Source organism: Mus caroli, chromosome 2, assembly GCF_900094665.2.
Source record: "Mus caroli chromosome 2, CAROLI_EIJ_v1.1, whole genome shotgun sequence".
In the NCBI taxonomy this organism is placed as follows: Eukaryota; Metazoa; Chordata; class Mammalia; order Rodentia; family Muridae; genus Mus; species Mus caroli.
This window is the reverse complement of record NC_034571.1, coordinates 118382155-118403392: the sequence shown is the minus strand read 5'-3', so window position 1 is coordinate 118403392 and position 21238 is coordinate 118382155. Positions and strand designations below refer to the sequence as shown.

Below are 21238 nucleotides of genomic sequence, written 5' to 3'. Positions count from 1 at the left end.
CTCCTCCTCCTCCTCCTCCTCCTTCTTCTTCTTCTTCTTCTTCTTCTCCTTCTCCTTCTCCTTCTCCTTCTCCTTCTCCTTCTCCTTCTCCTTCTTCTTCCTTCTTCTTCTTTTTTCCCCTAACTTCAAAACCAGGGGAAAATGCACTGCTCACTCAGCAGTATAAACAGAGGACACTGGTAAATATGAAACAACTCAAGCGTCCTGTCTAGTTGGATGTTGATTATTTATCCAAGTGTAGGTGATATCTATAGCGGGGATGATGGCTGCACAGCCTTGAGGAGCAAATGTAGAAGATGCAACACAAGTAAATCCATCCATCCATCCATCCATCCATCCATCCATCCATCCACCCATCCATCCATCCATCCATCCTGACCTCAGAGGATCTGTATCTGTAAGCTGTAGTGCTGGTTTTACTTGCATACGGCACCATGGGGTCTCGCCGTGTTTAGGGTGACATCTTACTGAGCTACTCAAATTGTTCATTGTTTTTAAGAGCAAAGCTGGAGATAAGGTGACAGTCCCATGTAGAATCTAATAATCATTTTCTTTGTGTTTTTGAGACAGGCTGTCTCTAAGTCCTGACTGTCCTGGAACTTGCAGTGTAGATCAGACTAGCCTTGAACTCATAAAGATCCTGCCCCCTAAGTGCTGGGATCAAGGGCATGTGCCACCATGTTCAGCTAATAATTGTTTCCTAAATGGCCCTTTCCATGGAGAGGGCTAAAGTGAACTGGGGAGTGTAAAAGCATTGGGGCTGTGGTGCACATGGTGGTGAGGCATCGTCTAGTCTGTTTCTGCTCCCCACTTTCCTTTAACCATAGCAGTCTGAGGTGTGACTTTTGCTTGGGAGATGTCAACAAACATCTGTTCACCTCACCTAAGGCACTGGGGTGACAAACCAATCAGTTCCACCCACACCTAGCTTTGTGAGCAGTGACTGTTGAGACTACTTACAGGAGAATGCATGAGGGGTACTTACAGGTGCATGGATGACCCGAAAGGAAGCTGTATTGGGAGGCAGGGGGTGGGGGTGGGGCGAGGCCGGCAGTGTGCATTCAGCAAGGATGAGAACTCACAAAAGCTTCATCTCTGAGGCTTCCTCCAAAACTTGCCCTAGCTGGGCTTTTTAGAAACTCTCAGAGATGTCTTCTGAACTCCATGTGTACCATGGTATGTGCATGTGAAGTGCACACACACACACACACACACACACACACACACACACGTTAAAATAAAAATGCCAGGCATGTTGGCACATGCCTGTAATCCCAGCATGCAGGAGGCAGAACTCTGTGAGTATGATCCCAGCCTGGTCTAGTTCCAGGACAGCTGGAGCTACATAGTGAGACCCTATCTCCACAAAACTAAAGATAAATACAAGAGGGTGCAGTGAGTAAAAGAGCTTACTACCAAGCCTGATGACCTGTGTCTGATCCTAGGCCCCACCCACATGCTGGGAGAGAAGCAGCAGCTCCTGAAGGTTATTCTTTGCCCTCTGCTTACACTGGCACGAACCTCCCCAGATAGATAGACAGATAGATAGATAGATAGATAGATAGATAGATAGATAAAATGCAGAATAAACGATACAAAGAAATACCAATGCATGGCTTCTCCTCTTAACTTCCACAATATACTTTGGTCCCCAAACACAAATACGCTCAAATTTATGGATATTTGTATTATATTTCTGTGGAGATGTGAACAAAAGTCTATTTACAGCAGGTAAATTACCAATAACAGATCAATAAATGATTCCCTCAAGTCCATCTAGTGAGGCAATCAATTTATTGGGTGAGTAAAAAGGAGGGCTGAGGGGGAGTGTTTGTAGCTACTCTATCCAAATGTCCTACCCTAACATGGGTGACAGCTTCCCAAACACCGGAGTCCCCACTTAACATCAGCTAACTTCCCACCTTTCGTGTTTTAGCACCTTCTGAAACCACATGTAACTGGGGCAAAATTATGTACAGGTGCTTTGGAGGTACAGGAACAACTAAAATCTCAGGTGAGGGTCTAAAATTACTAACAGGCCCGCCCAATCTTGGGGGAGTTCTCTCACCCTCCCTCCACCACATGGACCCCAGAGCTCAAACTCAGGCTGTCAGGCTTGGCTATATGGTAGAAGGTGCCTTTACCCACTGAACCACCTCGGCAGCAGGAGTTATCCTACTGTCTCAGCTCTGTTCTGTATTGGTTGCTATGGTGACATCAGCAGGGACATAGTGCTAATACATCATTTTCCTTCTCAAGGAACTTCAGCATCTTCACCAATTAAACCACAGCATCACATTCAGAAAATCCTGAAATTTGCTTTAACGTCCCAGAACCCATTTTTCAGATATTTGATACTGGTTTACATTGTAAGCATTGGATGTTTAAATATCAAGATGGAGGCATGGCACACACAGCAAGAGAATCCTGTATAAAGCATGTATGCAAAGCTATTAGACAAAGCAAAATACACAGAACAAGAAAATTTATTATCGCCAATGCTGGTGCATAAAGATTAACAAGCATAATTAGAAGAAGGGAGGGGGAGGGGAAGAAAGAGGCAGAGAGGGAGAGAGAGAATATGAATATCAGACACCCAGGTGGACTTCTGGGTAGGTTTAAAACCTTCAAAGTTTGACAACATAATAGCTCATACATCTTTTTTATAGATAACAGGCAGGATTTCTTTTTACTTGACAATTTTGGCAAACAGTTCTTACAATATGAACTTCAGTTATAGTCTTACCATCTGTCAAGGTACAAAACAGCAAGTGAAATTTCCCTAGTATAAAAGGGTATTAGAAAGTTTGTCTTTGGGCTTTCCCATACATTTTATTTAATGCATGAACTTAAAACCTTAAAAAGACATCCTGTTTCTTTCTTTACTTTGAAGATCATTACAATGGGTTTTTCCAAATTAGAGATCACAGTAGCTTTATAAATCATGAAGATACATGTGCAGTCAAAATTCCAGAAGCATTTGTAACACATTTTAAGATGACAGCACACATGATAATACGTCTACATTTATACCCACATTTACTTGGACTACCCTCTGGGGTTGATGAATACTCAATCTTAAACCTCAAGTTTAGCTTTTGATAACTGATGTGTATAAATCACCAAAAACAATTTGGAAAGTTTTTTTTTTTCAATAGCCTTTCACTTCGAATTAAAGACATCTTGGAATGTATTTTCCCCCATCTTTAATTAGATTCTTGTATTGGCAGTCACAATTTACTCTTCCAAACCATCTTTAAAAGCTTAACAGAGAAAGCTCTTCTCCAATGTAAGGAAAATCATCTCGATCAACAGTCTGAACCAGAGGTTTTTGCTGAGCCCCTGTGAGACCAAAGAGGTACAATTTGGTCTTTTTCTCCTCGCGATTCTCAGGTTTAACACTCCTCCTTCCTCGATTTTCCTTTTCCACAATGCATGGTCATTCACTGTCCCGTCTTCTATTCCGAGAAACAAAAACCAACTGTTTTTATTTTTTGCACAGAACTATTTGGAATGAACCCCAAAATAGCAGAATGTTGAATCTCTCCCTCTCAGGTAGTTTCCTCCTCTTTCGTCAGCATTTACTCTCGATCAATGATCTCATCACAGCCGAGCTCTTCGGTCAGTCGATTGACAACCATCAGCGAAAACAGCTCTTCGATAAAAGCTAGCTGGTCGAAAGGGCTCTTCTCACACCGCGCCTGAAAGCCGCCATCCAGGGCATCACCAGCTCGCGCGGTTCGCAGGAACACCTTGTTGGCTTCCTCCAGCGCGGCGGACACCCTGTGCATCGCGCCGCTCCAGCGCTCCTCTTCAGGGAACTCGTAGTCGTCCTCCCAGTCATCAAACTCGTCGCCTTCCAGGTCCGCTCCAGCCTCGGCGAACAGACCGCGCTGGGCGCGGGCGGCGGCTGGCCCGGCCTCCTCCTCCATGGGGCCCTCCTCCGGGGCCGGCCCGCGGGCCCCGCGGCCTACCTCCATATAGCCCTCGCCGGGCAGCACGTCCATCTGCAACTCGTTGCTTTCTTCGTACAGCTCGCAAAGCTCTGCCATCTCCGCCATGGTGGAAGCGACTCGGCCAAGCGGGGAAAAAAAAGCACCTTTTGCAAAGACGGGCACGCGAACGGGCGTGGTGCGCGTGCGCAGGCAAGAGGGCGTGCGTGGTGCGCGAGCTGGGGAGGGGGCGCGCGTGCGCAGGCGAGTGGGCATGCGTGATGCGCGTGCGGAGCACGTTTCACGTGCGCAAACGGGTAGGCGGGCGTGGTGCGCGTGCCAGCATGGCGTGCGTGTGCTGGCGAGTAGGCCGCCTGGTCCGCGGGTGGGCGTGGTGTGCGTGCGCGTGTGCGAGCTCTTCCCTCCCCACCCCTCACCCCCCATGTTTCCCGGACTCCCACCTCACCCTCACACCCACTCAGGACCCGCGATGTTTCCGCTGGTGACCCTTCCACCTGGAGACCAGCTCTAAGTTCCTTGCCAAGTGCTTGCTTTGCCTAGCTGGAAAGCCCTGGCCTTCTGTCACAGATGCCATCTCTCCTCCACCTCCCTGCCTCCCCAGCGTCCCTGTGATCAGCATGTCCATTACCTCTCACCATTTAACTTTTCGGGGTTTTTTTTCTTCTGAATTTATTGAAGTTGCCCTAACCAAAGATAAATTGTGTGTATGTGCACACGTATATACCATGGGGAAACTAAACCACATGTGTGAGACTAGGATAAGGAAGGGTGGAAAATAGGCTATACATATTTTAAATATATGCAAATAATCACGCGCCACGGTTGCTCTACAAACTTAAACTGTAGCAATAGTGATTGAGAATATCCACACCCTTGCCACGTGTTGTTTTATGGAATTAAAATAAGTAAACGTAAGTTTTATCCATTTGATCTCTCTTTCCTGTGTATGCATTTGTTTGCCTGTCTGTAAAGTCTGTGTGCCACGTGTGTGCACTGTGCCTATAGAGACCAAAAGAGGGCATTGGAACTCCTAGAAATGAAGTCACAGTTGTACACTGCTCTGTGATTACTGGGAGTCGAACCCTGGTCCTTAGTGTGAACAGCCAATGCGGTTTACTGCTGAGCCATTTCTCCAGCCTTGATTGTATCTTTATAATCTTTCCATAGCTTTAGTTTATTCTTCGTGAATGCAATGGCCCTGTCACATCCAGGAGACAATGCTCCATAGCATTCCTCTTTATCATCTGGCTCTTATATAATTTTTGTCAATGGTCATTTTTTATATTCTTCAACGAACTTCTCTCCAAAGTGTTACATGATCCTTACTAGTTTTATATACTTGAACATATTTGTATGAAATCTTCCTCTTTACCCATTAAATGCAGTTTCTCATGAGCTGTCATTGGAATATAATCTTTGCATGTTGATTTTGTTCTTATTGAAATATTAATAGAGAAAAGTGCACAGGTAATGTGTGTGGCTTAATTATCACAAGCTACATATATTTGTTTACTTACTACCCAGAAGAAAAGGCATCATTCGTGGATCCCAGAAAACCACTCTTCTCTCTTCCAATGCCTCGTGAATAACCACAATTCAGACTTTAAGCAAATAGTTCAATAAAAAGTTTGCCAGTTTTGATAAATGAAATGATGTATTGATATATTCTTTGTGTTGACTTCTTTTTTAACCCAACAAACATGTTGTCATATTGTAAGCAGTCTACTATTTGAATATCACAATAGTCACCTTCAGGATTGCTTCTAATTCAGGGCTATTATAAATAGCCTAGTTATATCATTTCCTAAGGAAACATCAACATCTTGTTGCACAACTTTATTCAATTATTGTTGAGTATGCATCTAGGAGCAGTTTTGCTTGGCTGTCTTGTATGTACAGCCTTCATAGGTTCTGCCTCACAGTTCTGCAATCAGGATTCATTGGTAGTTGCATAGCTGGCATTTTAATTAACCTTTAAAACCTATACAAGTCAGTTATTGCACTGTGATTTCCAAACACAAGCAAACAAATTGGAATTTCCAATAAAACAATCATTTTGGGTTAATTAGTGCAGTTATTTGGCATATCAGAAGTCTTTATGTTTTTCAATCGTTTTTTAGGTTTATGTGTGGGTGTTTTGCCTACTTGTGTGTACTATGTACATGTTCGGTGCACCTAGAGGCCAGAAGAGGGCTTTGCATTTTCTGGAACCAGAGTCACAGGTTGTTTGAGACAACATGTTGGTACTGGGACTGGAACCAGGGTCCTTAACCTCTGAGCAACCTCTCTAGCCCCCATGTTAGAAGTCTTAATATTAGTGTGTTTGGATAAATAGTAGTGAATAACTAAACAAAAGTAAATATACTAAGTCTATAAACAAAAAATACATAAGAGTATGAAGGGAAGGGGGGAAGTGTTCTGGTTAAATTGAAGACACATGTTTCCAAGTCTGCTTTTTTAACTCTCAGCTCTCAATTTTTCTGGAAAGAAATTTTTATATTCCAGAAGGCTTCACTCACATGACAGCAAAAGATGGCCCCATTGGGCAAGTGTGGTGTTCCTTAGTGGCAGAGAGAGAGATTTTTCCTTCTACTACTGATTCCAGCTCCTCCCACAAAACACTGATTGGCTGTATCTAGAGAGTGGTGTTGAGTAGATTGCTGATTGGATAGTTAGACCTAGAACATATGTCTACCTAGGTGAATAGGGCAGAGAGAAAGGCACCATGGTTCAGATGAGAGTAGAGAGCGTAACTTAATGGTAGAGTAAATCCTTAGGATACACAATACTTTAGTTTCAATCCCAATAGCAAAACAACAACAAGAGTTTATTTTAGAATGTAGACAGTATAGTTTCTAAAGGGATGCTAAGCAGGTAGAAACAAATCAAACACATTATAGTGTTAAAATGTTTAATTTGCTTTTGTTTTCCAGATTATTGCAAATCACCAAATGCAATCGATTTCATTTGCCTCTGGAGGGGACCCTGTAAGTTTAGATTTGTACAAGTTCTTTTTGTGAGTCCTAAGAATTTTCATATGCAGAATATTAACTACTTCATGTCTTTTCCGATATTGCAATTTGTTAAATGCTTCATGTATCAGGTAGAAAACAAAACAAAACAAAGCACCCACAGTGGTTTGGGCAAATGTTTCCTCTGTCAGGATTTTAAAAGGTTAGGCTTACTAGAAGGACTGCTAGCCCTCTGTGGTGTTAGTAGCCACTGAGTTATCATCTGGTAAGTTTTCAGTTAACATAAAAATCGTGAGATCTGTGTGTCCTGTGTGCACTGACTGCCGTTTCTCTTGCAGAATGTTCCCCATAAGCAGACTAAGCAGACTATCAGTCAGATTTAATACAAGATGGGAATCCCATTCACCATCAGAGTTGTCAGCCAAGGCTAACAAGGCCAGTCGATAATGACCATCCAGATTTATGTAAACCTTGAAGACACTGCTCAGTCACGGGGGGGGGGGGGGGAATTCACAGTTCCTCTCTGTCCAGAGCCTGTGTAGTGCTCACTAGTCACAGATTGTACAGGGGTTCTCTCCGAGAATACTTTCCAGAGTGTCAGTGTCATTCCTTGATTCATCACTGTGTTGCCGGATATTTTATCACACTGTGAACACCAAGATTGCTGTTTACTGAAAAAAGCTGATTCTAGTTGTGGTATGGCTCAGCCTTAGCACACCGTTCATTCCTTTAGTTGGAACTCAGACAAAACCGTTAGTACACATCTTTAATCCCGATGAAGTTAAAGTTAGTTTGTAGAAGGGAGCACCCATGTTTGAAAGTGATTTCTAATTGAGTGGCAGAAACAGTGACAAATCAGAAAAAGATTTGACAGAATAGGATATGCCCAACTCTCACAAGAAGAGAGAGGAAAAAGAGGCTACTTAAGAGAGAACAGTGCAGAAAACAGAGAGGAAGAGGGAGGGAAGAAGGAAGTGGCAGTTTTACTGATTAAAAAAAAAAAAAAAAAAAGCTAGGCACACATGAAGACAGAATGAGCCAGAGAATGTGTGCAGGAGCCAGAAGACCAGAACAGATTGCTTGAATTAATTTGAGGCCAAGCAGAGCAATTCATTGAGAAGCTGAGAGAAGCCAGACTGAATCAGTCATCTTGGGGAGGGGTTTGAGCCAGAATAGCTGAGTTAAATCAGCCAGCCAGAGTTCAGAAAGAACAAGAAAAGTGAATTTATTCGGCAGTAAATCTCAGAGGCTGAAAACATTCTAGGCCTAGGTTAGATTGTACAGAGGCTAGAAACTTCCAGGGCTAGACCTAGGTTAGCAGATGGAGGCAGTAAGACTCAGAGATGACAATTACATCAGGTGACTAAAAGATACTTTTACATCACTGCTTCATTTTGGGACCAGGGTCCTTAGAGAGGTCCTGCATACATGGATAGTAAATTGTTGATCCATTAGCAAACAGGGCATGTAGGATGGCTCGTGTTGTACAGTATGAGCCCAGGGGCGGTGGTGGGGAGAATATATATACGTATATATATAGATATGTGTGTATATATCACTCTAATCTATCCAACTTTGTAATCTGACCTCAACTATGAAACCAAAAGTTGGATATCAGAGAGAGAGAGCGAGAGAGAGAGAGAGAGAGAGCGAGCACAATGAATCTAGAGAGAAGAGTGCTGGTCTCTCTTCCCCTCCCAGCCCATTAGATTTCTTATGAAGGGACTCAGGCACACTTTAAAAAAACTTATTAGTGTATGATGTCTACTTAAAAAATGATTGGTGTTTTCCCTGAAATTATCCTGTTTAAGTTCCCGGGGCTGTTGTCCTGTCAGGAGTGGTGCACAGGCCTTCATTTACTGTACATCCAACAGGGTTTGTTTTTGTTCTTCAGAACTGTAAGGTTTTTCCATCCCATCTTAAAATGGCTTCAAAGCTTTAAATTAACCGAAGTACTGTCCTTGAATCAAACTGCAACCATTGTGGGAAAAACGTTTACATCAGTACAATCAGTGGAAACCCTGGGCTCTGCAGTTGAAAAATCCACTGACTTGGAGTTTACATGATGATCTGGCTTGGTATTAGCCCCTCTCCCCCCACCAGTGGAGTTTTACCCTCCTGTCAGGAAGACAGTGAAGGCTAGTGTTAAATGTTAGAGTCAAGAGCTTGATGTACTGACTTTTCTAAGATTTTGGGTCTTTCTTTGCAAGATAGGGATAACTCCTGTCGCCTGCGAGTTGCCAGAATTGAGTGAGATAATGCACACTAGAACACACTAGCGCTGGACGCACTAGCGCTGGACACACTAGCGCTGGACACACTAGCGCTGGACGCACTAGTGCTGGACACACTAGTGCTGGACACAGTGAATCTATCTCTGTATTTGCTTTAGGATGCCCGCTGAGCTGCTTCAGTTACATAGCCAGCTGGGCTAGTCACAGGGTAAGTGAAGCTGAGTTAGAAGTCCCATGTGACTCAGCATCGTCGTTCAAAAACACGGGCCATTCTGCCTAGCTTGTGATGTCTGCTCTCCTTCACTTTTAATTCTCTCTCAGAAAGTTTTTGTTTTCTTAGTAACTGTGGAACATCTATTGCAAATGCTTCTATAGCCACCCGTGCTTTCTCTGTTTCGAAACAGGCTACAGATTTGTGAAAAATTAAAGATACTTCAAATATTTTCTCCTGACATTTGTTCTTTCCTTTTAAGTATTCTGCACTATCCGCACCCCCCCATGCCCCTAGATATTTACAGTTATAGAATTTTAAAACCATTAGAAAATGCAAGCTCATTTGGAAGATGATGAAACAGGCCGGGAGGGGCCCCACAGCGTCTGTTCCAGGCTGCTGTTGTAGCACCTGGTCAGCTTAACTAGAGTGCTCAAGTCTGCAATGACCGTGACTCCTAAGATAACAGAAAGCAATGCTCATAGATAGGGCCTTATTTATTTAGAGGCTATTCCAACCCAGCTTTCTATTTGCCTGAGACATTTACTTAGGTGTGTGCTATTTTTAAAAATGACTTAAGACTTAAGTTCTGCTGACTGAGATTTGCTTCCTGCATGATTCATTGTGGTTGTTAAGTGGCTACCCTGGAGGGCATTACCAACACGGCTTCTACTTCCTGCCAGTAGACAGCGTCTTCCCTCTAGAGACCATTCTAATACTCTGAAATGGCATTGTAGGTATTTTTTTCCCTCTGAGAATTAAGATAGCAAGAGCACCTTTAATTATTAAAACCATCCCATTCATCAGCTCACTGTTTTCATAAAAGCTGGAATTTCAAGTGTCCTGTCCATTTTCTTGTTTTCACAAAGGCAGTAGCATATCTCTTCTTGAACTTAAGTTATTCATAGGTTCTCTGCTCTGAAATGATTTGCCTCTGCCTACGGATGAAATAATTTATATTTTTGCTGTTTTATTCTGTAAGCTATCTTGCAACACACACATGCAACCAAAGACCAATAGGTTTCTGATAAACTCATTTTTGGATGCGCATGAATCTGGGCCCAGGCCAGTGACGACACCACATCTCAGCTCCTGATAACTTTGTGGTAGACAGTTTTAAAGAATTCCTTAGCTGTGTTCTCTTTTATTCTTAATGATATAGTCAGACTCTGAATTTTCAATCTCCATCCTTTCCCCATGAGGGTCAGAAAACTATAGATTTAATTGTTAAGCTCTACTGGATATGCCATAGAGCAATAGTTCTCTAACCTGTGGGTTGCAACCCCTCCAGGGGCCACTTCAGATGATCACATTATGACTCATAACAGTAGCAAAATTAGTTTTGAGGTGACAATGAAAATAATTTTATGGTTTGGGGTCACTGGAACATGAGGAACTGTATTAAAGGGCCACAACATTAACGGGCTGAGAACTTATGCCATAGAAAAACAGTTATGTCTAAGGCTTTGGCTCAGTTGGGTCCTAAGGAAGTCTTATCTTATTCATTCATTTTAAATGCAATTGTTTCTCTCTCTCCCTCTCTTTCTTTTATAGGATACCACAGACTATGTTGCCTATGTAGCTAAAGATCCAGTCAACCAACGAGGTATGGACAAGAAACTTCTGGGTTTTCATAAGAGCTGTTAGATACCGACTATAAAAATAAGTGGTTATTTCTAATGTACACAGTAATGGGTGTCACACAGTAAGGCCCTATCTATGGGCATTGCTTTCTGTTATCTTAGGAGTCCTGGTCATTGCAGACTTGAGCACTCTTGCTAAGCTGAACAGGCGATAAAGAGAAGCTGTGAGGCCCCTCCTGGCCTGTTTCATCGTCTTCCAAACGATGGGCATGGTCCAACGGTGCCCCATCATTGTAGGATGATATTGAAGGACTCTAAGAAAACTATGTAAATTTGAATTGGAAATAAATAATCCTACCAGCAGAGAAGAGTGGAACAATTCACAGGCAATATTTAAATCCCAGCACTTGGAAGATTCACAAACTAAAAAGCATATTAACATATGCAAAAATAAGCTGTTTTGTTTATGGTAGTGTTGTTCCCATATCCCAAGGGGAAAAAGAAATTAAACACAAAACTCAATGAGGCATTGCTGTTGGTGTGTGTGTGTGTGTGTGTGTGTGTGCGTGTGTGTGTATGTGTGTGTTTGTCCCTATGCACTTGCTGCTGAAAAAGCCTGGAATGTTACTTTGAGTTTGAGTATGTGGCTTTTTGGACAAGGCTGATCTTAAACTCACTATGTAGCCAAGGATAACATTGAACCTCTGACCCTCCTGCCTTTATTCACTTTATTCCTGAGTGGGATTATAGGCACGTGTCACCATGCCCAGCTTTATGCAGTGATGGGGCTAGAACTCTGGGGGTTGTGTGTGCGAGGCAATCTCTGTCCACCTTTAGGTCTCACCTCCAATGTCTCTTCCTTTGAGGGGCCTTCTACTGATGGCATAGCCTACCTCTAGTCACATGTGCCCCACCCCCATCATGACAGTATTTCTCTCTCTGCCAACAAGCTACACTTTGTTGCTGTTTTTCTCACGTACTTGTTCGAACATTACCCATGTTCTTTCTATTAGGCTGAGATCTCCCTTCTTACTGTTGTTTCTCAGATACTTTACAATGGCTCAGGCATGCGTGATGCACAGACTGTGTCTCGAATGACTGAGTGGAAGAGCCGAGTGAGAGCCTCATCCTAGGGGATAACGAGGTTGCCTAGGAAAGGCATCTGCAGGCTGGGCTTCAAGTCAAAAGCCTGAGGTTCCTTAGAAAGTTCGATCTCTCTGGACAGATGTGGTTGGTACTGTTTCTCACCCTCAAACCCAAGGCATTCAGACTCCCCTGGGAGATGGGTTTAAGCTAGTTGCCCTCAAATAGAACCTGGGAGTTGGGGAACTTCTTCCACCCTGGTGATGGAATTTGCCTTCAAATATTTGATGAAGTGAACATGGAGTGCTATTTGGGAATCAAAGGAACAGAGGTGGAAATGCACAGCTGCAGGCTGCGTGTGGCAGAAGAAGGAAAGCACTCTCCCATGGCAGAGAAGAAAGACCTAATAAGCATGGACTTGATCCTGTGGGTAGATGGGTAGAGGTGCTCTTTGCCAAGCAGACTTCTAGAGAGACTCATCAAGCAGGCACTCTTAGGTGCATTCAGAGAGAAACTTGAAGCCATGGAGGCAGTGTGACTGTCAGTGAGATTATGAGAGGCATTGGATGGCATAGAGTGTGGCCATAGTCAATGCTTGCTAATTGCTTGCCAAGAAGGACACGGTCCTGAGAATGGAGAGAGGAAAGAGCAGGTGACAAACACTTTAAAATGCTCCATAGAAAGGGACCACTGAGTTCCAGAAAGTTGAGTGGATAATGAGGGAGTGGCAAGGAGAGGAAGGAGCCAAGCACTGGGAAGCTACCAGTATGGAGCCGCCTGCTGTATTTGGAAAGACCTCTGAATAACATTTGTTTTTCTTACCATAAAATGTACAGATATGGAGGGAGAATCACCACAAATACAAAGCCAGTCTGAGCCATGTGCTGTGCCTCCAGGACATGGTCTGGGTTATAGCCTGAGCCCCTGAGTCCGTGTTAAAAGACGTTAAAGAAAAGCATCTGGGATCCAGATTCTTTCACATCTTTGGCATCTGTCATTGTCCCCCTGCTGCTATGATCAAATACCCTAACAGAGCAGCCTAAGGGTTTATTCTGGATCCCCGTTTAAAGGTGGTTGTCGCTGCAGGAAGTCCAGGTCACATCCATCATCAGGAAGAGAGAAAGGTGAAAGCTTGCTTGCTGCTCAGTTGTTATCTTTCTCTATATACTGTCCTGGATCCCAGCCAGGGATCAGCGCCATCCAGAGTGGCTGGGCCTCCTACCTTAGTTAATACAATCAAGATAATTCCTTACAGGTGTGCCAGAAGCCATCTGCCAGGTGACTCTATATCGACGAGTTGATAGTTGACACAAATATCAAAGGAGTCGAAGCTTTCACTGGGTCTGTGCTCAGTAGGATATGTACAGGTTGAAGTGCAGTGTGATGAGATAGCTACAAGGTAGTGTCTGTAAAGACAGGGCTTCAGGGAAGGAAAAAGAACAGAAGCTAAAGAGCCACAGGGAAAGAGAAGCCAAAAAAGACTACTGAGAGTGGGAGGTGCCAGTAAGTCACCAGATACCAGGAAAGATTCTGGGCTTTATAGAAAGTGTTATGATTTTTGCCATTGCACTGCAATCGCAGTACGATGCTTCTTGCAGTTGTGTCTGTACAGTGATATCAGAGGGCAGAAAATCAGTCGGAATTGTAGATTCCAAGCCAGATAAGGTCTCGTTAGTTCTAAACAGAGGTCGTTAGTGGTCTAAATTGCCTGGGGGATGAAGGGGCAGTTTGGACCAAATCTGGACTAATAGTATCTGATGAACGTTTACACTAAGTGTTGGTGAAGGGATGGGAACTGCTTGTTCCTGGGGAGCTTGGAGAGATTGTACACAGTCCAACATCTCTGTGACTGGCTCCTAGCTCCAACCTACTGCTCAGCATCCTCCAGTGGGAGTTGTAGTGAAGTTGCCACTAAGAAGGTGGAGGAGATTCTTCTCATAGGAAAAGGGCAAATAGTGAAACAGAAACAAGGCAAAGAAAAGTAGCTGTGTGCACTGCATGCTCGCCACGCTGCAGACATTGTCAGGTGCCCTTTGTGCACATTGACTCCTGCCATCTTCTCAGCAGTCCATAAAGTAGGTAATAATGGTATGTCATATATATATATATGTGTGTGTGTGTGTGTGTGTGTGTGTGTGTATGTATGTATATACACATATATACATATATATTATATATACACACACATACATGACATACTTTATGCAGTATCACCATATATATATGACATACCATTATTATATATATTGTAGGTAATACTGTATAAAGCTCTCTGTGTGTGTGTATATACATATACATGGTAATACTGGTATGTCATGTGTCATGTATGTATATATAGTAGGTAATACTGTATAAAGTTGAGTATATATGTTATGTATATATAAAACAAAGTAGGTAATACTGTTATGTCATAGATACTGGAAGACTAAAGTCAAGGCAAGCAGGGCCTTTTAAATACAGATACAGTGGCACGCATCTACAGTTCCTGCAGTCAGGAGGCTGAAGCAGGGAGATAGCAAATTTGAAGCCATATAGAAAGACCTTATCTGGGGAAAAACAAAAAAGATTTTTTTCCCTGAGGCCCCTAGACAGTAAAGGGTGGAGCAACTCCAAGTCCTGAGCACAAGTTCCTTTCAAAAGAACCTTACAAGACGACAAGAAGCACCTGAAGGAAATGCAGCTTACGAGCAGGCCGAACACAAAAGCTATGGATGTCACGGTTCATTTCTAGATTTCTCATATTGGGAAATGACAAGTGTGCTTTAGGGAAGTGGTTAATTTTGAATGTAGCCAACAAGAGCACAGATCCAAACATTCTATAGGGCTGTTTGACAATTTGTGTCAAGTCTGTTGCCCAGTCTGGCCTTTAAACCAGCAGTTTCACTTCTCAGGAAGTAATTAGGATGTTCAAAGAGATCAAACAATTAAAATCACTGTCATATAATATTTACATGCCGGAGGCAATTGTTAACCCATCTATTAAAAATTAAACCAATCCATAGCATGTTCAAGATTGTTTTAGAAGAATGTATAATGCCACAGTTGAAGTATCCACTATGCTATTAAGTGCACAGACAGAATATGAGAATCTGTGTACTGTGGCCCCAGCTGATTTTTGAGGGGGGATTTACACAGAAAAAAGCAAAACAAAACTGGAAAGGTCTATGCCAAACTGCTAATAGCAACTGTTTCCGCATAGTGAAATTTGGGATGATTTTAACTTTCTTTCGGTCCTTTTTATTTTCTTCAGTTCTAACAATGAATATTTGTTACATATTTTCAAATGTTCTAAATTCCTGAATAAAAAATAGTGGAATCAGAAGGTGACAGAACATTGCCTAGTGAGTTAGGGTTCTCCTTAGGGAGAACAGCTCTGTCCAAGTGTCACAGGGGATTGGGATTTCCTTTTATAGGTCCTTAGTCAATAATAAAATAACCTTAAAATGGACTCTGAAGGAAATTCAAAGTCCATTTTATTACAGTTTGAGGAAAAAAACCCACAGGACAGATAGGCTGGAAATCATGGCAGGTGCTTTGGAGAGGTGGTAGGAAGATCAGGGGAGTCGGCCAGGCCTTTGAATTAGGGTCAGCTATGGGAGTCTGGAAGCCACTATAGAAGTGGGATTATGTGGTCTTCATAGAAAACAGTGAGGAAGCCTAGAGTACCAGGGCAAAAATGCCTAAGATTTTGGTTGGTATTCAGTGAAGAGATAGAAAGCTGGGGTGGCAATGGGGTTAGGTTTTATGGTTAGAACTGTAAAGTTCAGAAAGTTTGGCAGTGGAGATCTGCAAACAACCTCAAAGATGGAGGGGCTTCCGGGTGCTACAAGTAGAGGGACTGCCAGAGGCAGCCAGGGGTGGCCTCCTGACTGGTTGGGTTCAGTAGTTTACAGTGTTCTAATCATTGAGGTGTGTGGAAATACTATCCATTCCTCAGACCAGCAGGAAGCATCTTTGCCTTCATCAGCCTCAGTAAAATCCAGTACTCCAACCTTTTCACTTGGTGAATGGGAGGTGGGGCCCCAAACTGACCGTGAGCTAGGCATCTGCCCTTAATGCCCTCCAAGCCTGCTACTGCGGGTCTGGAGCCTGATGCCAGCCAGGTACCGGTCTGGGGGATGGGAGATGGGAAGATAGCTAGACGCACGGAGATGGAGAGAGGGAAGCAGAAGAAGTGAAGAGAGGAAGAGGGAAAGAAGAGATGAGGAGTAAGACCATCGGCAGAGGAGTCTACAACGAAAGGGGCTGAGGCTTGCAGAGAGGGGAGAAGTCCCAGGACACCAGGTGTGGCAGCGTGAGGAGGAGGTCCGGTGAGAGCGACCTTCTTAGGAGGAACAGCACTTTTTCCTGGAGAGGAAACCAGGATCGTCGCACGCTGGAATAGTAGGAGACTGAAGGAAAGAAAATACCTTCAGTTCAGCAGAGAGCCCACAGACTAGGTGACTTCAGAAAGGCAGGAGCCAGATGGCAAGGGTGAGGAGGAAAACTCGACTGGCAGGAAGTGGAGGTGGGCACAGGAGACCAGGCTTCCTGCTAATAATCCTCCATGTGTCACCCCGCCCCCATCGTCCCTCTGCTGTATACCTGGTTCAACGTTTCCATCTAGATCCAGCTGGTATTACCTTTTCCTATCTTGGCTACGGCCCTGTGATGAACTCATCAGTTTATGAAACGCTTTCTTTGTAGAGAAGGCAAGTTAAAAATGTCATTGTTAGGTCCAGCCTTCTGTAGCTGTCGTGAGGAAGTCCATGCTGTCTTCAGCTTTCCAATGCTGTGGCAGGCTAAGGAGGTTTTCATACTGTATCTGAACTTAGTCTGAGAAAAGACCCCGGTTTACCTGGACTGTTTATGTATAGGAAAGCCATGAGCTGAATATTAAAAGAGAATTGTAAAACAATGCCCCTGTCAATGAAAAGCAATCTAAATGAATCTGCTAACTTACATTTGTATTTATGCTTGTAAAGTACACAGGCTGCTGTATGTGAATCTACTGTTCTTGGAGTCTGATGCTTCGGGAGGCATCTACTCCATTTGCATCCCACAGCACCATCTGGTGGATGATCTGAGACACTGACCTTTATTTCAAGAACTAATTCTAGACAAATGTTGTTGGTCTTTACGAAAAAATGAACAATCTGAGAGTGGTGGTGTATGCCTTTAATATCAGTACTCAGGAGACAGAGGCAGGTGGATTTCTGTCAGTTCAAAGCCATCCTGGTCTGTAGAGAGAGTTCCAGGCCAGCCAGGGATATATAGTGAGTTCCTAGAGGAGGTGTGCACTGGGGGTGGGCTTTGAGGTTTCAAAAATGCTCGTTCCATTCTCAGTCAGCTCTCTGTGCCTCATAGTGCTTGTAGATCAAGATGTAAGCTGTAAGCTAACTGTGCCATCGCTATGACTGCCCGCCTGCTGCCATGCTCCTAGCTACGATGGTCATAGACTCACCATCTCAGAAACTCAAAGGAACAAAACTCTTTAAAGGCCTTTTACTGGCTAAGAGTAATATTCATTCTTTTGTGTAATATTACCCTTAGGATCCCCAGTGAAGGGACATGCTAAGATTCTTATGATTTTTACTGGTGCTCATAGGTAGAACTGGGAGCTTGGGAAAGAAACCAGGTGTGTGCACTGACTCCAGATGTAGACATCAGAGCTCAAGCTGCCATGGCTGTTTTCATGTCACCAAGAATCACTTGGGAACACGGGATTTCTTATGTATCTGTCTTTTCCCCTTTGCCTGTTAGCGGCAGGTAGGGCAGCTCCTGACCAGGAATTCTAGCATTTTGTATCTGATTCATTTTGTATCTGATTCATGATCACAGGGAAGCAACATCTGATTCCTATGTTGCTTCCCTGTGATCGTGTGAACAAACTAAGAGTTCAAAGAGTAGCACTGTCAAAATAGGGGTGATCACTAAGAGGAGGTGGGCGTGGTAAGAGGAGGTGGGCGTAGCACGGGCTTAGGGCAGCCTGCCACGTTCATGGAGAGAGACAGGAGCCCCTGGTGTTCGCTGGTTTGTTTTTGTTTGTTTGTTTTTTCTTTTTTTCTGTTTACTTTTTCCCTTTTCTACTTTCTGTCCCATCTTCTTTAAAAAAAAAAAAAAAGCCAGCAACAGGGTAATTGAAGCAATGCAGAAAATTATTTGGAGAACTGCCTATGGACAGACAAAACCAAAACCTCTAGGCATTCAATTCAGAGAAGTTGCAGAGAAGCTGAAGCGCTTCAGAGTGTGCTCAAGTGGTGGTGGTCAGGCTTAGTGCTTCTGTGTGCCCAGCCTGCTTGTCCTGCTCCTCAGAGGGTTTAAGTTAGTATGAAGAAAAAAATACCAGACTTTGTCTAAAGGAGACAGACAGCCTATCCTGCTGTCCTCATAAGTGAAGACCTGGCTGTAGTCACTGTTATAGAACTGTGATGAAACCCCGTGGCCAAGGCAACTTGTAAGGAAGGGGAATTTAGTTTCAGGGAGTAAGTCCATGATCATCATGGCAGGGAGCATGGCGTGTGTCCTGTGAGCAGGCAGGCACTGGGCCTGAGCAGTAGGCCAAGGGTTCACATTCTGATCCACAGTACAAGGCAGAGAACGCTAACTGGGAATAGCATGGGCTTTTGAAACCTCAAAGCCACCCCCAGTGGCAAGCCTCCTCCAACAAGGCCACGCCTCCTAATCCTTCCCCAAAAGTTCCACCAACTTGGGACCTCATTCAGGCTTCTGAGCCCGTGGGGGAGGGGTGGACATTCCTCTTCAAGCCACCATAAGTAGCCCATCCAGGACTACACAGATGGTGGCACAGATGGTGGAATTTGAACTCGGCTCTGGATCTTTTTCACAGAGTACTTCTTGTCTCCCATCCTTTTACCTCTTTCACAGGAAATCAGTGTTGTGTGTTTTCTTATTTATGCTGGAGTTTCCAGCCGCCCCCTCTCTCTGTCTTCCTGATTCTTATTTCTTTAAACATGCAGGAAAAAAAATACAGCCATTTTGGTTCTATTTTGCAATCACTCTCATTTTGATTTTGTTTTTTTAATTGAGCCACATGTGTATGAAATTAGAAATGAGCAAACAAGAAACCCTCAACTATAATGACATCTCTGTATAATGTGGTACAACTTCTTTTGCTCCATCTGAAGAACATTTCTTACAGGCCCAGAGTGGTGGCTCAGTGGGTAGGGATACTTTCTATCAAGCCTGAGTTTGATCTCAGGGACTCACATGGTGGAAAGAGGGAACTAATTCTATCAAGTTGTCCTCTGACCTACACTTGATCTCTCTCTCTCTCTCTCTCTCTCTCTCTCTCTCTCTCTCTCTCTCTCTCTCTCACACACACACACACACACACACACACACACTTATAAATGATTGCAAAAAAATTTAAGACAGTCTGAAGCATGAGCCCTAAATATCTGCCTTGATACCACTCTTTTTGAAACAGGGTTTCTCCATGTAACCTGGCTGTCTTAGAACTCACTCTGTAGACCAGGCTGACCTGGAACTTACAGAGATCCACCTGCCTCTGCTTTCTGAGCGCTGGTATTAAAGGTATTTTTATACAACACCCAGCTCAAAATTTCTAATTTTTCAGGTATGTGGATTTTGAATATTTTCTCCTTGATTTATATGCAATATGAAGCCTGATTATGCCTTTTTAGAGATGGAGTAAGTTTGATATTTTTAAAAACACAACTATTTTCTCATGTTCTGGAACTATTTTGCTTTTGTATAATGTTCTCATGATACTATATTTTTAATGTGTCTTCTCACAGCGTGCCACATACTGGAGTGTCGCAGTGGAATGGCCCAAGACGTCATAAGCACCATAGGGCAGGCCTTTGAACTCCGGTTCAAACAGTACTTGAAAAATCCTTCCTTGAACACTTGGGAAAGGTCAGTCTAGAGTTTCATAATTATTTAATTTTCTGTCTTTCTGGACACTTAAAGCATTACCATGATGGCAGGATGTGTAACGCATGCCTGGCTCCCAGCACTCAGGAGGCAGAGGTTGGGGGATCTCTGTGAGTCCAAGGCCAGCCTGGTCTACACCGCAAGTCCCTGGTCAGTCAAGGGTACTTGGTGAAACCCTGTGTAAAAATAAAGCACAAAAAAAATGTTTTTTAAGTTCACTAATGAGAGGAATATTTGTTCTTAAAAGTAACAGTTTCAGCAATAAAACCAGAAATAAGAGTGGCTTACTTTTCTTCCACTCATATTTATCCAGATATTCTTCTGACACTAAATGTGGGAAGGAACCGACCCCATTTCCCCAGTGTTACATAAAACTATGAATTACGAAGTTATGAAATAATAAACGTTATCAAGTTTCTCAGATTTTCTTTAACCCTGGATCTCATGCATATTAGTAAAAAACAAACCAAAATGGAAGAGTAAAACAGGAAGAATCGACAATCTCTGCAGGAATCTGTTAGCTGCTGGTAGGCCTCCTAAGTGGCTGCAGCCTTTGGGGTGGAGCAGATGTGACCCAAAAAGCTGGTGTTTCTCCTGTCTGTGGCCATGGATGCTTTCAGGCCACCAGCTGCTGCCAAGTTCATGCTCAAGAAATGAAATCCTTGGGCATTTATTTTTAAGTGTACCTTTCCCCACATTATCATCTTGTGTATCAATGAGCACTGGGTTTGGAGATCCCTCTTTATGAGGTAGATCATCTAGGGCAACACAGAAAAGGGGTACCAGAAGCCTTGGTGACAGCTTTTACTCAGGATCATGTGGTCATGGGGGTTGATAAAGTTAGTTCATTTAAAAAAAGACTTAATTTGGTGTGAGAAAGATGGCTCAGTGGGCAAAAGAGCTGCATCCTCAAAACAAGAAGGAGGGCAAGAACTGACTCCCAAAGTTGTCCTCTGACATCCAGATGTGTGTCATGGCACACACAGACACACACACAGACACACAGACAGACACACAGAGACACATGAACGCCTCCTCTAAATCACACCGCTAGGCCCTTCCCCCCTCCCCCCCCTGCATCCCAAGCCTGCCACATGCATACAAAATCCTGAAGAGATTTGGTTTGACTTATTCTTTTTTATAGGAACTTTTGTTGTTAATTCCAATTTAGAAATGGATGCCAGTTTGTTTCTTTTTTTACCCTGTTTCAAATTTAAAACAATTACATGTTTACAGAATTCCCTCACTTGCCACATGTGACTCTAATAGTTCTTTATGAATACCATACTTGTCTAGATTTGTG

At 43.4% G+C, this 21238-nt stretch overlaps 2 protein-coding genes across 2 annotated transcripts in view; one reads left to right on the top strand and one right to left on the bottom strand.

Moving 5' to 3' along the window:
• The window catches only part of Shc4 (SHC adaptor protein 4), a 94557-nt gene that overhangs the window by 50829 nt on the left and 22490 nt on the right, over window positions 1-21238 (top strand). Inside the window, exons 5-7 of the mRNA XM_021156083.2 lie at window positions 6887-6940; window positions 10925-10976; window positions 19797-19917. Coding sequence (XP_021011742.1) covers window positions 6887-6940; window positions 10925-10976; window positions 19797-19917 — 227 coding nt within the window. The remainder of the gene's footprint in view (window positions 1-6886; window positions 6941-10924; window positions 10977-19796; window positions 19918-21238) is intronic.
• Window positions 2469-4244, bottom strand: Eid1 (EP300 interacting inhibitor of differentiation 1). The gene has a single exon (XM_021156084.2). The coding sequence runs from the start codon at window positions 4206-4208 to the stop codon at window positions 3582-3584; it is 627 nt and encodes a 208-aa protein (XP_021011743.2). The 5' UTR covers window positions 4209-4244; the 3' UTR covers window positions 2469-3581.